The sequence below is a fragment of the Venturia canescens genome, chromosome 1 (genome assembly GCF_019457755.1).
Source record: "Venturia canescens isolate UGA chromosome 1, ASM1945775v1, whole genome shotgun sequence".
Taxonomy (NCBI): Eukaryota; Metazoa; Arthropoda; class Insecta; order Hymenoptera; family Ichneumonidae; genus Venturia; species Venturia canescens.
Window position 1 is genome coordinate 31,493,851 of NC_057421.1, and position 15,282 is coordinate 31,509,132.

Here is a 15,282-nt window from a genome sequence, read left to right on the forward strand (position 1 = left end):
ATTCCGAGCTCTCAATTGACTCTCCCAATGCTCCAGGAAATCGGGGAAAGAACGGACGACTAATGCGGGGACTTCGAAACTCGTATCCACTCGTTAAAACAACATAAATGACACTCGGACCTACGAATCAGCCATCTGAAGATATTCGCACCGTCGCGAAGCGCTTAAGATCGTTAGAATCGAGTTTGGCGTTGAGGTCCTTTGGCCACGACACGACCTGGGCCAACACGCGTGTCTGATGACATTTTTTGACATTCTCTCTGGCTCTTTCTCAGTTTTTCTCTCTCGCACGTGTGCCATGTCCCTTATTGCTTTGGAGATTTCGCGGTCTCCTATCTCGGTCAGATTTGAGACTTCAGATTTCGTGGGTTCTCTCTGTGCTGGGCGTATCTCGAGCGTCGTATCTCATCTAGATAAGTGTCAGCAACGGTATCAAGATTAACTCGACGCTCCTGCGCGTATATCTGTGTACATATCTCTGTGGTAATCTCGCGAGAGGCACGTGGCCATTATATGGATGTGTATGCACTCATACCTTCGCGTGTAAACGTATTTGAACGTATATACACAGTTTCGTGAGTGCGTCGCTATCCCCCCGCTCACGTGTGTATAAGTTTCACTCGTTTTACCTGATTCGATCTAAATTCGGGTATCGTCGATCCTCGAATGGAATCCTTCCTTAATGCCTCGCTTAGCACACGCACACACACATGCTCGATTATTATGGTAACGTGAGAAGAGAGAGATGTACGATTATTAGGAGAAAAGGACGAGAGCGAGAGTTGCTCATTGACGATTTCAAGGCCATTGGATCTCCCGCTTGCGCCTCTTGTTGCAGCGACGCGTGGTTCATTTCGATGGGAGTGACGAGCTTTTTTTTTAGGAATTATGAAAATAGGGACGAGGAGACCGCTTTGGAGGAGATTGGATCGAATTTTTTCTCATTGAAGATATATTCGAATTGGGCTTATCAATTTTGGTGAGGAAGAAAAGACGAAAGGTTGGAGAAGACGGAGGAAAAAGCGAGCCCATAAATTCCCATTTGGAAGATTGAATTTTTTCGATCCAACCGTCGAGGCACTCGATACAATTTTTCCACTTTCCTCGTGTTTACACACCTCGTAAATATCACGAAATAAAGCCTCGCAAGAATATTTATTATTCGTATAGGTATACGCGTCGATAACAAACGACTGCGCTTCGTGCCAAATTCGCTCAACGCGAAGTCGTTACGAGGAAAAAAATGCATCATCGTAACTGCGCGGCGCAAACGCGGCCGAACATAACCCTAAATGTTCCGAATTCCCGAGTCATCTTTCATCAAACAAAAGCGCTCTTACGGACATATAAAGCGATAAAAGGGACATGGAAGCACGGAGATTATCGATCTTCTATCGAGAGCCAAGAAAAACAGACGATTCCGCGTATGAGGCTAGTTTTTATGTAGCTTTTGAGAATATTCGTGGAAACTGCACGTCGCGGCTGTTCAACGTCGAAGCGAGAAAACAAAAGTGTGAGAGAGAGACGGATAAAAAAGGAGAAAAAGAACGTTGTAAAAAGTGGGAGGGCTTTGTTCTCCTTTTCGGATAACTTCACGTTTCTTTTCTCTCTGGATAACTACTTTGATTTTCGTTTTTTTTTTCCGTCCTCGAGCGTTGACAACAGTGAACTAGAAGTACGCGTTACAGCCCCCTCTTTCCCCCCTCAATACGTTCTGTCTTTGTTTTTCTCGGTCAGGGCGCTCGGCGTGCGCACGCGGAGGTAGCCGAAGACTGGCGAGCGCGCGAATAAGCACGAGGAGTGGGGGTACGAGGCGCGGCAGTCGTGCCGTGGTGGTGGTAAAGAACAGAGCTATCCCGGCGCTCGGGTGTGCAGCGAGAGAGCGAATGGTGGGGTAAGTTTCGTGGTTAACGCCCGCGCGGAGGTTGGCTAGAGTTTGGTCCCTGTAAATTTTCCCCTCTCGATCGTTCCGAGCTTCCTCTACCGCGGGAGGTGAAACGAGAGAGCAAGGAAGAAGGCTCGAGCGCTGGAGCGAAAGTACGAGTGCGAGAGAAGGTGGTACTCGGCACGAGGCAATAGTGGGTTCGTAGGCGTTACCGGAGCGACTGGAGCGCCTCTCGATTCCCGAATACCGACGGAAACGACCGAGCGCGAGAGCGTTCGCGGACGGAAAGCCGTGCGCGCTGCATCGAGGCGCTTAGTGCGAGAGAGAAAAAATATTGTGAGAGAGAGCAGCAGCCCCACACGTAACGTGGATATATCGTGTGCCGCCGGGGCCCTCGCCTCGATCTCGTGTTTTCGTGCGCTTTAGTTCCGCGCCGGGTGCCACGATAGTTGGATCGAACGAGAGAGTCGTCGTTGCGCGCGTGTGTGTGTGTGCGTGTGTGTGTTGCGCGCGCGCGCCTCCCGGTTTCTCTGTGTTTTTCTCAAAACGACCATTAAATACAAACCCATTTTCAATCGCATCAATTGACCCTGTCGACTTACCGCCCTCTTCGAAAAGCAAATCCTCTTCCCCACCTCCCTCACGATCGTACTGACGTTTAACCGAATTTTCAAATCGGCGCACACATAAACGATCAAAACATCGCCTCCGCGAATGGAATTGTTAATCCGCCCCGATACGTCATCCCGTCTCTCGGTTTTCAATAAACTTCGATTCATCTGTGCTCCAGGATTTAATATCAAACTCTTTGGTGCCCCGCTTCAACGCTCCCCTCTCCCTCAACGATCAAACGTGCGTGATTTTTTGGTTAAACGTTAACTCGACGCAGGGGCATTTGTTTTGAGGGGGCGCCTCTTGTTTATCGCCTCAAAGATCGATGGATTGAGTGACAGCTTCAACAAAAATCGGAGCTTACGTCGATATATATTTCTTGCAAATATATATATACTGTTTGTGTGACAAAATACATAGATATGTATGTACGCACTCGTGTGGATTCATGAAATTGTGCATCGATAATCGACGGACCGTTTCGTTATACTGTACTCCACGTCGTACCAAACAGACGGAAGTTTCAAGTTTATATTCTATTCGCGATCCACTGTGATCGTACAGAATTCCAACATGTGTCGTGAGTGTTTAAAGTGCAGTGTTTTGGTGATTACTTAGTGTTTTTTGACGCAAATAATATAATAATCGTATTAAGAAAGATTAACAACAAGAAACGTTGAAAATTATATAGATTCATGCGTTATTTAGATACACATATTTACGGTTGTTGTGTGTTTCGTAATATTGGAAGACACGAGTTTTCGGGCCCCTTATCGCGGATTGTCCACTCGAGATAAGGTAAGAGGACCTCCATCTTACTAAATCCTCGTCATTGTCCCTATCGCTTCTTTTTTTCCAAGTATTCGTGCTTTCCTTCGTACATCCGTGTGTCCTTTTTCTTTTTTGCGTCTCAAACGATCGATAACGAGGTTTTTATCGACGCTCCCATTCCAAATCGCGGCTTATCAGCATTTATTTATTTTAATCATTCACATCGCTACCATCTTCGTTAATCTTGTTTCGAACGCGACGCGTCACAGTCTCGTATCGTCCAGACCTTTTGCCATCTTTAACCCGAAAAACGAATATTTTTCAAATCCGTTATTTACAACAATCCACTTGAAACTCTTCGGTTCGTTGGGGCCGAAGGAATCCCGGTGGAAACGATTTCGGATCGCGGAAATTAAGCTCACGCTCTTGGACTCGTCGATTCCTTAAACTTTGACTGCTAAACTTCGACGTAAGTGTGAAAATCAAACTAAAATTAAAATATCGACAATTTGCTTTCTCAGCCGAATCCGTGTCGGGATCGCTGTCTGAGAGGATAGAAAATACTCGACTTAAGGTCGTATGCGACTCGTTAAAAGTACGGAAATTTTTATTCGTCGTGAACGGAATATTGAGAAAAAGAAATTTTAATGGATTGCCATTATTTTTTTGAAAAATAGCGAAACAGGCTTCTAGGTGAATTTTGAAAGATTTAAGTGACCATCGAATGCTGTTCAGGAAAACGTGAAACTTTCTCCAATTTTTAAGAAAATCTCAATCCTCTGTCAAACTTCTTACCGCGTAGAATCGTCTCGTTGCGCTCGCGATCATCAAAATTCTCGAGTCGTAAAAATTTCTCTCAAACGCCCGGTACAACGAAATTCGTGTTAGCACAGCGAAAAAAACCGAAATTTTTGTGTGCCCTTCAAAGTTCGAGTCAAAGTTAAAACGTATCAATTTTGAGAAGTTTTCAAAAACTTTTTTGCCATTTCAAGAATCAAATAATATCGATTAAGTCGTCGTCGTTCGAGACGCGAACCAGAGTGCCAAGATCGAAAGATTTCTCGGCGTGTTTTCCGGCGTCTTAAACGACAGGTACGAAGCATTTTTACAATCCGAAATAGTCCACCAATTCCGCAACGAAAATCATGCGCGCTTGGAAAAAAAAATCGATAAAAAATTTCAAAAACGATATAAAGTTTGAATTTCCGTCGGCGTTGAAGATTCCCTTGATAATTTCGCGACGAACAATTTCCTAAAATATTCCTCCGACTTTCCGTCATTTCAAAAATCATTAACCGACAATTGCTTCATCGATCGATTCGAGATTTTTCCCCGTCCGCGATGATCTCACTGCATTTATCGAATCTTCCAAATTTCAACTCCACAATCTCTCTCCGTTTATCTTTCCAAGTGGCAAACGATATCAAATTTTCGGTTCGATTGTTCCTTCGTCGTCTCAAACACTCTTGCCGAATCATTCTCTCATGACTCACCGCTTTCGAATCTGACTTTTCACTTCAAATTTTGCGGAAGGCTCCAACTTCACAATCTGAAGAATTATTCTCGAAAAATCAGTTGCAAAGAGTTGCAATGATTTTCCACTAGAATTTCTGATCGAAGATATCGAAATGAGTCTTCGATTCATCCTTTATTTTCATCCTGACAAAATGACAGCTCGTATTTCCATCTGGCTGCATGAAATATTGAAAAATTCATGGAAACGTAATGAATTAATGGATCTGTTCCTACAAGACCGTGATCTCAGTAGAAACAAAAGTGCAAGAAGAAATTTACCAAGTCTCGGGGATCGTAGATTCTCCTGAATATTAATGAATTCCTATAAATATATAAACTGATAAAAACGAAACAAAACAAAAATGCATTATATATTATAATTGGTTCATTTTTGTATGGAGGAATATATTTATAGACGAAGCATCAAAGTTTAATAAACAAGTGGAGTCAACTTACGAAGCTTCGGGATAATTGGTAATTTGCAATTATAATACGTGTACGGAACAACGAGTGTACCGAGTCTCCCAAGGACGAGGTGGTTCAGGGGAGAAAAGGCTTTTGTCCCAGCCACAAGAAAGAAAAATTTACTTGGCTTAACTCTTCTTTTGATAATATGTATATACAAATACACGTGTACGTGTTATAGTGCGCGTTACACTTCTTCGTTCTTCGTTCTCTTCGACTTCCAGGCGTCGCAGTAGAGTTTGAATAAAAATCCAGACGTATTCTTCCCTCCGCGAGCTTTTCCAAGCTATCCTCGATCTTGAGGCTTTTTGCACAGACGCGGCTAACAAAGAGGCTCGGGGACAATCGAGTGAGAAATGGAAAGAACGTTGCGACTGAGGGGCACAGAAAATTATATTGTAGTTAATCGTTCGGGCTCTCGACTCTTTAATAAAAAAAATATCACACTCTTTTTTCCTCCTTTTTCTTATCCACAGACTGGGAAGAATTTGTTGAATTATTTATTTACAACTGTAATTAATGTCTTGAGTAATTACAATAATTATTCTTTTGCATTGAAACAAGCTGAGAAAAACTGGCCATTTTTCTTGTCGACGTCGAGCAGGGTTTTTTCGAGCTTTTTATAAGTTTAATCGAATTACCTGTCATTTTACAATTTCACCAAAAATTCTGGCATTCGACGGTTTTTCCCTCTCCAGAGTTACAAAAACTTTGGTTTCTCGTGCAAATCTCAAGTTCTGCTCAAGTTTCATTGAACAGAATAAAAAACGTTTTCGCCAACGGGTTCGCTGTTTTCTCTCATTGTTTTCAGAATATTTTCTTTCTCTTTTCTGAAAATAACGAAACAAAATGAACCACCCTCAGTCAATAGCTTCTGTGAACCCCTCGGAAATTATCGCGGCACTCGCCACGAATTCAATTATCGTACGAGAAGGAAAAGTGGCGAACCTGAGCTTTGGTACGGATTTACCGACGCACCCTCCAAGTTCCGTTTGACAGGTCAATCGATTTTTTGTATTTTGTAACTGCCACATGACACGAGCATAGTTTTCATCAATCGATACAGTAAATGTCAAACGGGATGAAAAAAAAAAGCAGCTATCATTGGAACTTTCGATAAACGTCACAAGTCCTCCAGTAAAATAGCACCTGGAGTAATGCCCCATTTCAAAAGTCACTCCCACTCGACGGATCGTTCACTTATTCGTATTATGGATACTTAAAACTAACGCTTCTATTTATACGAGTTCGTGTATATAGATCGATATCGTATGTGTATGCATATAAATGGATTGTTCAGGGTTAACATTTACCTATGCAAACTGGAATGGTCTTACGTCTGGTTATTCACTCCTCGTCGTTGTCAAGCTAATGAGACTAATCTCGTTGACACAGCACCGATTAGATACGCATATTGATAGGGGTATTGACGTTTAGTCTCAAAATCCACTTTTTTATTACGTGGTTAAACATTCTGTAGAAAAATAAACAAATGAAAGAGTCAATGAGTGTTTTGTGGCGATAAATTTTGATGGATACGTGTCATTAATTATTTCGTACTTTAGTCATTTTTAATTAATTATGAAAGTGAATTTTTATTTATTATTTTCAATGCAATTTGGACTTGAACTTAAAGTCTGTTTCTCCTTCGCATTCGAGTCAATTGTTTGGCTGTATGGGAGTTGGTTGTTTCGTATGATTTTTCGTAATTGTTTTTATTATTCGCTCGTTTAGCTCTGTTTTGTGATGAGTCGTGTTACGAGAAGCGAGTGTGCAGTTGGACGAAACGTCAAAGTGACAGTTGAGGAATTAAACGATTATTTTTCTCGGGCTCTGATGAATTTGACGAAATTTTAACTCGCGTCGGTACTTTCGAGCTTCTTGCCTTCAGAAAATTGATAATCCCCGCGTACGTTTACGTGCATCGTGTATTACTAAACACTTTAGTACGACAATGTAGCGTGTGTACGAGGAAATACATGAGAAAAGATAAAGGAAAGGTCGAGTCTCTCAGCAACCGCTCCCTTCGTCCTCGTATTACAAGGAATTTTTTTCGTTTTCTTTCTCTCTTACTCTCGACGAGGATTTTTGCCTTTTTTGAGTCTTCCCGGCCCGCTCGTCGCGCTTACTCGCGTCCCCGAAAGCCCGGGCAACGTCCTACGTCGACCTCGAGAGCGAGTGAGAAAGAGTCCAGATTTTTTTTTTAATTTTGCTTTTTTTCGACATATTCTGTTACCGAACGACGATACACGCATTGAGGACTCGTCGAGACCTTTACCAGCTCGTTCTATCCCTCGTTTCTCCGCTTCTTTTACTCTTCGCTGCGCTAATTTCCATTGGCCACGACCTTTCGTCCCTCTTTACATCCATATTTTCAGTTTTTCTCTCTCCCCTGCTCTCCCGTGCCAATTCATCAGTCGCCTTGTGATAAGTATTGCGCAAACTTCGCTTCTGTCATTCCATCGCTGTCAAAGCATCGTCTAGTGTTATAATTGACGAGGTTTTTTTTACTGACAGATTTTTATTGCCATTTTCATTCGAAGTTGGTTCGAACTTCGAAATAAACTCCGTCGTTGCCAGGTTAACAAACGCAGGAGTCGTGAGACGAGGTTAGAGATGTCAAATGTTGTCTCGTAATCGTGAAAAAAATTGGAGACAAGTACATTTATGTTTTATGGCACCTCGACAGTAGTCTCAGTGAAACCTTGTGTATTACTCGTGTAGTTCAAAAAATAAATGCACGATGATTTATAAAAAATTGTTCGATCTATTCTCTCGAGACTTGCCTTAAATGAGCATTCATTACTAAAGGTTATAAAAAAACCATTTCAAACGCAATGGATTAAAAAAATGAATCTGCTAAATCGTGGTAATGCATGGAAAACGTTTGATTCAAAGGAACAAAACGTTGTCAAATAAATGCAAAAGTGACGAGTTACATCGGATGACGAATGAAAAAAATTCAAAACTTAATGGTATGTCAAAAAAATTACGAAACCAACTGTAAATAATTTCAACAAAACAATTGAGAAAATATTTGAGAAATCACGAAAAAAGATTATATTTCAAAAAAAATAGAAATCTGCAAATATTTTGTAAAGTAAAAAAAATCAAATAGAACGTCAGAAATTCATTCCTGCGGGAAGCATCAGGAACTTGAGAAAGTTGTAATGAATCAAGAGAGTTACGTCCAGCACTAAAATGTATTATATCAACCGGAGGATAAGTATTTTATTAGTAATTCGCAATTTTGAGCGATATGAAATTGTGTTGATCTCGTAATCGTGATAATCAATCGTACGGGGATGAAGAATTACGCTGAAAGATGATCAATGTCTAAAATAATGATGAACGTTCGTCTGAATTGTTTCTCGAAATCTCAAAGTTTAGAAGCGGTCTGTCCGATCGGGGAAGAAGTGTCACGTGCTTTAGTTTATCGAATCGTCCGTTGTTGAAATTTCACGAAATTCTTTCATCGAGTTTCGAATCATTAAAAAATATTAATCCAGTGACTGCGTTGCTTCTTTTTTATTTTACGCGAGTGAGAGAAATTTGCAAACGGCCGATTGTTACCTCCTCCGTTCGGAATTCGCCGCGAGCTCGACCGTCGGACGCCGCTTGTTGGAAAGTGACCCCGCCGTCGCCACGACTTCCATCGCTTTTCACGCGTCTCTGTCTTTTCTCTCTCGCTCTCTTTCCTTTCTCTTGCCTCGCCTCCCTTCATGTCGCATTCCTCTCGATTTAATTTTTCCAAAAAATTCAATATTTTTCTTCTTTCCATTCTCCGAGTTTGACAATTGAAACGAACATTCAGTGCTCGCTCCTTGTCGCAGTCTTTTTACTATTCCATCCACGCGCAACGAATCTCCACCTAAAAATTCACTCGGAAAAAACAAGCGCCTCGGTAATTTTCAAGTGCGCAACATTCGTCTGCATTGACGTGTCGTAGAAACTCTGTGACTTAATTGGCTTTTAATGCGATTTTATTACGAGGAAAATATTGCATTGTTATTGTGCTACATTCCATGATTGATGTTTCATTAATAACTCGGCTATTCACTCTTCACTTATTATGTCGATGCCGTACGTCACATAAGTGGGAATGTGCGATTTGTCACAACGAAACTTGCTCCGGGAACAAGAATAGTGCCCCTACATTCGAAGAAAACTAATAAACCGAGGTGAATTCTATTTTTATTCCTGATTCGTAAAAATTTCGATATTTTTGAAACTCTTGAATTTTTAGTCAACATCTACGGTTGGAGTTTTTGGAACTTGAAAAACGCTCGTTCCCGCGGATTCCATATCTCGCTCTTGTGCCATTTTTTCTGCTCTCTCTTTCCCTCCCCTCGGCGCTGCTCATCGGCAAGGTTCTATGCTCTTTTTAACGTAAACCATTTTTTAAAATTCTTCTTCCTCTTTCTCTTTCTTTGCTGGAGAATGTCACGGGCCAACGGGTCCATTGTTCCTCGCGCCAAGTATCGAGAGAGAGGGAGAGATCACGCTACACTGTTGTATCCTTCCACTCTGCTTTATTTACATTTTTCCCTTTTTCTCTCTCCACGCTCGCTTCGCGTTATGGGCGTCTCGGCAGGATTCACGCGTGTGTTACGAACCGAATGACGGAATGAGCGCTGCGGACAGAGAAAGAGGAACAAACAGATCCGAAGAGACAGAATCCTTCCAGTTTATTCGCATTTTACTCTACTCGGTAAAGTACCGAAAAAAAAAACAAACGAAAGAACAGAAGCGAGAATTGAACTGCAGAGACCAAAATAATACGTATTTATATGTACACAAATGTAAATCTTTCGTTTGCAGCGGTCGTGAACGATTATGGATGAATCGAATATCGATTAGGTTCTCGTATTGCATGTGAAACACGATCGAAGGATAAGGAGAAGGAGAGAAAGAGAGGGAAAGAGATATGCCTTTGAGAGACTTTTCCCGTCGTCGGCATATTTTTTATCTACCATTTTTATGCCGATTTTATGCTAGTCTCGTAAGAGCGCGTGCTGCTACTATTCTTCTCTCTCTCTCTTTCTCCCTCTCTTCGTCGCTCTTCTTCGGCGACTTCCTCGATCCTTTTCGCAGTTTCTCTCTACTTTTCCAATACATCTTTATCCGTGTATACATACAGATTTTTCATAACTACAGGTCCGCTCTTTCGTATACATAGGCAAATGTTTATTGTGAAGAAAAGCCTCGATATAAAAGTGCTTGGCATTCGTAGGAGCGAATGGCTCGATCGCCCGTTGCGTCTGTCGGTCAAGCGCTTTTGCGTTGAAATCACGCGCACAAGCGATGTATTATAATGCGCGAGGCTCTCCCGCCGCGCGGCCGAGCACGAGAGCCGCACGCTGCTGCTTTCTTCCTCGCCTTTTTCACTCGCCAGCTTTCAGAGGACGGCACACATTTTTACGTTTCGCCTTTCCGATGCTGGGAAATTGAAACTCTTTTTTGACGATTGAAAATTCGTGTTTCGCCGATCTTTTTCTTCGTGGTTTATTGCTGCTCGTTTTCTCAGGGTAAATTCTCCCGAAATTTCTCGATTCTCAATTCTACTGTAGTTTTTGACGACACTTCGATATTTTTTTTTTTTTTTTAGAACGAATCACAAAATCCACTATTCCATCTTTTTTCTTCTTCCCCACCATCGCGTCTCTGGGACGGTGTGGAGGAAGGAAGCGGAAGAGAGAGACGGAGGAGTGTCAACATTGCACGAAAAGTGAACGCTGCGTTATCGATAAAAATATATTTTAAAGGGAAAAACTGTCCAGTCTCACACGGACCGAATTTCTTACGAGAACTTCGATTTCAACCAGTCTTCCTGTGTCACAAAGACGTTGAACGTGCACAATCGACTCTTGTCGGAAAAAAACGATGATAAAAAAACGGCGATATTGCGTCGGCAATGATGCCTGTAATTTTGGGAATCCACCGAACGTTTTTATTCCACGAGGGAGATAAACCGAGTGACAATCGAAATTGAGATCGATAAGCAGCGATATTGAACAGGCGGATGAACAGGCAGAAAAAATTCCCGGTTTTAATCGTACGACGATTACGCAATGGGACGAAATATTTTGATTTATTCTGGCTGCTTGCTCGCATCGATAAGATCGAGTTTCAATCTTGAGGAAATGGCGACACGTGGAATTTTTTTTGGTTTTTTGCTCCACAATGGCCTTATTTATGATGCTGAAGTTTCCAACGTTGGAGTCCAACGAAATGATCGAAAAAAAATCTCCAATAATTCCAGTAATTCTCCTATTTTGTTCCCTGCCAAATTTGCATTTCATAGTTTTTCAAGCTGCACCAACGATTCGTGAAATAAAAAATTGGTGAATAACAAACGTTTTTTTCGTTCCTTTCGTTGGACTCCAACGTTGGAAACTTCAGCGTCGTCCTTATTTCAGGTTCATTCTTACACGACAATTTCGATTTGACTATGATTCAAATTCGTTTGTCGGAAATATCGTTTTTGTTTATATCTGAGGATTTTCTCTCATCATTTTTAATTGAACCTTGATCGAATTTCGTTCTGTCGAAAGTGCAACTCGTACGATTTTGTTGAAACAACTTTTTAATCTCGGTTCTTTCTGGTGAAGAGACGATCGAAGGTCACTGAAAATTATTCCATCTAATCTCCCACGACTCGCGCAACCACGAGCTCACAATTTTTCGTTTTTCTCAATCTTCCCCTCCCCTGACGATGGCACCGTTCGACCACAGCTTTTCGTTCCGCCCGAGTCTCGTTTTTCGTATTGTACGAGTCTTTATCTTTTCCGCAGATAACTCGGGGGGGCCCAAATAGAAATGTTAGTATCGGACTTGGCGCCTCCGAGTAAATATCGTTTATTGAAGAAAAAAAGGTTGATCGACGGCCCGCATCCGGAAGGAGGATTTCCTTCGTATTTTTCAGCGCCCTTAACTCACTCTGACTACTGGTCAATGTCGTACGCTCGTCCCGCGCGCCCTTTGGAGTCGAGGCTCTCGGTCCTATTATTTCAATAGAGAAACAAAATTCATTTTATCTCGAAATTTATTTAACACGATTCAAAAATTGTAGTCGAAAAATGATCCGATAAAAAATGTTCTAATCGAATTAAAAATTGATTAGTTTCCAGCAATTTTATCGAATCAACGAAACCCATTGGTTTCGGTACTGAGTAAAATTGTCCGCTCGACGATTATGAAATACACAATTTTCACCGAAATGCATCAATTCCACTCGACTTGATCGATTAATCGATTTTTTTCCCGATTAATTACTGCAGAGTTTAAAAATAATCGAATAAAAACGTCTAATTTTGCTTTTTTCAGTACAATACGAACGATGCATTCGCGATATCTCGTGACAACGACCATGATCGAACGGCTCGAAAGGAGATACGCGAAAATTGATCGATCCGTTAATTATCGCCGATCGCAATTCCCCTCCGCGAGGGACGAATATGTGTATACGTAACGTCGCTTTTTCGTGGCTTCGCGGTCGGGATTGATACGTGCTCGTGCGTCCATCACGCTCGACGTGTTACATCGATATCTTGGAAGCGATTAAAAAAAATAATAAATAACGTCTCGTTGCTCTTATCTTTATGTATATAATATACGAAAAATCGTCTTGGACATTCATTACACGTTTTTTTTTCAAATCCTTGATTAATTTATCGATTTTTATTTCCCCACTGCTCTGCAACACGTTTTCTTGATTTTTGTTACTATTATCATTTGGGCTAGACACAATATTGAGAATTTCCATTTTCATCGAAGCTCGAAGATCGTTCGACGTTCAACTGCCAAAAATGGAAGTTCGTGTTTTCTATTTTATCGCTAAAATTCGAAATTCCAAATTTTCTTTCATCATTTTACAATATTCGTATCGTTACAAATTTCTTGTGAAACTCAACAAGTTTGATTCTGTCAAAAATAAAAATCGCATTTAAAAAAGAAAATTTCATTTTTATTCAAGTGGCAAATGGTTTCGTAGAATTTGATTCGATTTCAGTGTACTTTTTCCACTCGTAACAACGCAGATCGAACACAAACCCATTTAATCGATCTCAGTTCCTCGCTTTCCGGATTGCTCCACGCGTTTCTTTTTTTTTCGTCTCAACACTTCGCTTCCCTCTTCACCGAGTGTATTCTCGACTCTGCTGGTTAATCTTATCGGTCCTGTGTGTTTTTCGGATACACGATAAGATACAAAAATCATCGATAAATGATTTTGTTTTTTTTTTTTTTTTTTTTTTTCGTCGAGTATTTTATTAGTCGCCGGACCGTGCAAGAGCTCCGAAGAATTCGATGAACGCTTCCTTTGAGACTCGGATTCACGAAATTTCATAAATCTTCGAGAAGTCGAGCGTCTTTCTGCGCACGAATGAAAAAAAAAATTGTCGAGTGTTGAATAAAATTGAACGAATTTGCCCAAATTGTCGGTGCCTTCCAATCACTCCTGTGCAAATTCCCGTGAACTTTCGGGACGCCTCGACGTCCTCACAGTTCGCGTGACACTCGTGACCTTGGATTTTTTCAAGTTCCCCCCGTCGATCGGTAAATATGAATTTTTTCGTTCACTCGTTTCCGCTATTATGATGGTTTTTTTTCGCTCCTCGTGACATACGAAGCTCGAATCGACACGGCAAATAATCCGGTAAGATGGTGAAGAAGATTGAGAGCGGGGCACGCGCGTTATCGCGAAAACGAGCGATCGGATCATATTTCACGGGCGTTGCTCTAGCAGAATTGTTTTTTACTCGCTTCTCCTTTATTTATTCTTTTTCTTTCAACTGTTTTCATTTTTTTGTTCGCTCAATCCTTTCACTCAAGAGTGCAGGCTGGTACATCTCGTGTCTTGTGTTATCGGTTCGGAGGATACGTTAATTCTTACGATACACGAAGTGTTGCGTGGTCGCTGTGAAAACGATCTCTCGTTATATACGAACTATTACAATAATGACGATTTTTAATGAATGCTCATGTACTGTAATGCAAGATGCGATAAAAACTGAAATTGGAGAAAAAATGACTTGGAGAAGAGGTGAAATAAGAACAGAATGAAAAGAGCCGAGACGCGGTGGAAATTGTAATGAAAATTGGACTCGAAGTAATGAGAATAAAAATATGAAAAATATAATGAGACGACAGGAAATTAATGCTCTTCGTAATCGTTGTGATTTCAGGAAAATCGTCAAATGGTCTGCGAACTCGTATGAAACCGAGCACTTCTTCAAGAGGGCGCGAGTGTCCTCGGGAATCCCCTTTATTTCGGTATTGAAATAAATCGTCACTTCAGTGGAAGAGGAAAAGTGAAAAAAGGGCTTGAACTCAGTTCGGACTGCCGGAGCGCGTCCTCGATCTCCGAGGATAAAGTCGCGTTAACCGTCCTATCGTTTGACACTTTTTCTTCCCTTTCCAACTCTCTCGACGAACCTCTCAAAAGTCGAATTTTCTTTCGACTTACTTTCCATCTCGGTTTTCACTTCGGGCTTTTTCGCTTACTTTTTTTTGTTACTTCCCCCCGTCCGAGAGCGTGAGGCGCTTAGCCCTAACGCACGTAAAAAATCAACGAAAATTCTCGACATAATGGACATGAGCAGCGAATCGAGCGCGGCGAGATGGTACGAGCCGCCGAGGACCGGTCTCGAGCCACCGTCGGGCGCCGGTGGCGCGGGTGTCAACCCCGATTACAGGGGTTACTATCCCCATGCTGGACCAAACCCCCATCATCCTGCCGCTGCCGCACATTACGCACACAGTGAGTTATTCTTTCATTTGTTTGTAATTATTCTCTTTTCTAATTTTTTTCTTTGTTTTTTTTTTTTTTTCGTTAATAATTTGTTTCTTTTCTATATTTTCTTTGTATATTTTTGGGATTCTTATTTTAGCAGATATTCTGACAACTTTGCATGGTCATTAAGGAGTTTCGGTACAAAAGTCTAAATATTAAGAAATTTGTGAAATTTGGTGATAATGTTCTTCAACATCAAGTGCGAAAACACAAATTTTTTCAAAATTTTCTTATACCTAGT

At 41.3% G+C, this 15,282-nt stretch overlaps 1 protein-coding gene across 1 annotated transcript in view; it reads left to right on the plus strand.

The window, feature by feature from the left end:
• Window positions 1–2,267: 2,267 nt before the first annotated feature.
• LOC122412687 (GATA-binding factor C-like) overlaps window positions 2,268–15,282 on the plus strand; it is an 85,589-nt gene continuing 72,574 nt past the window's right edge. Inside the window, exons 1-2 of the mRNA XM_043422427.1 lie at window positions 2,268–3,295; window positions 14,434–15,008. Of these exons, the coding sequence (XP_043278362.1) occupies window positions 14,837–15,008 (172 nt within the window). The 5' untranslated portion in view covers window positions 2,268–3,295; window positions 14,434–14,836. The remainder of the gene's footprint in view (window positions 3,296–14,433; window positions 15,009–15,282) is intronic.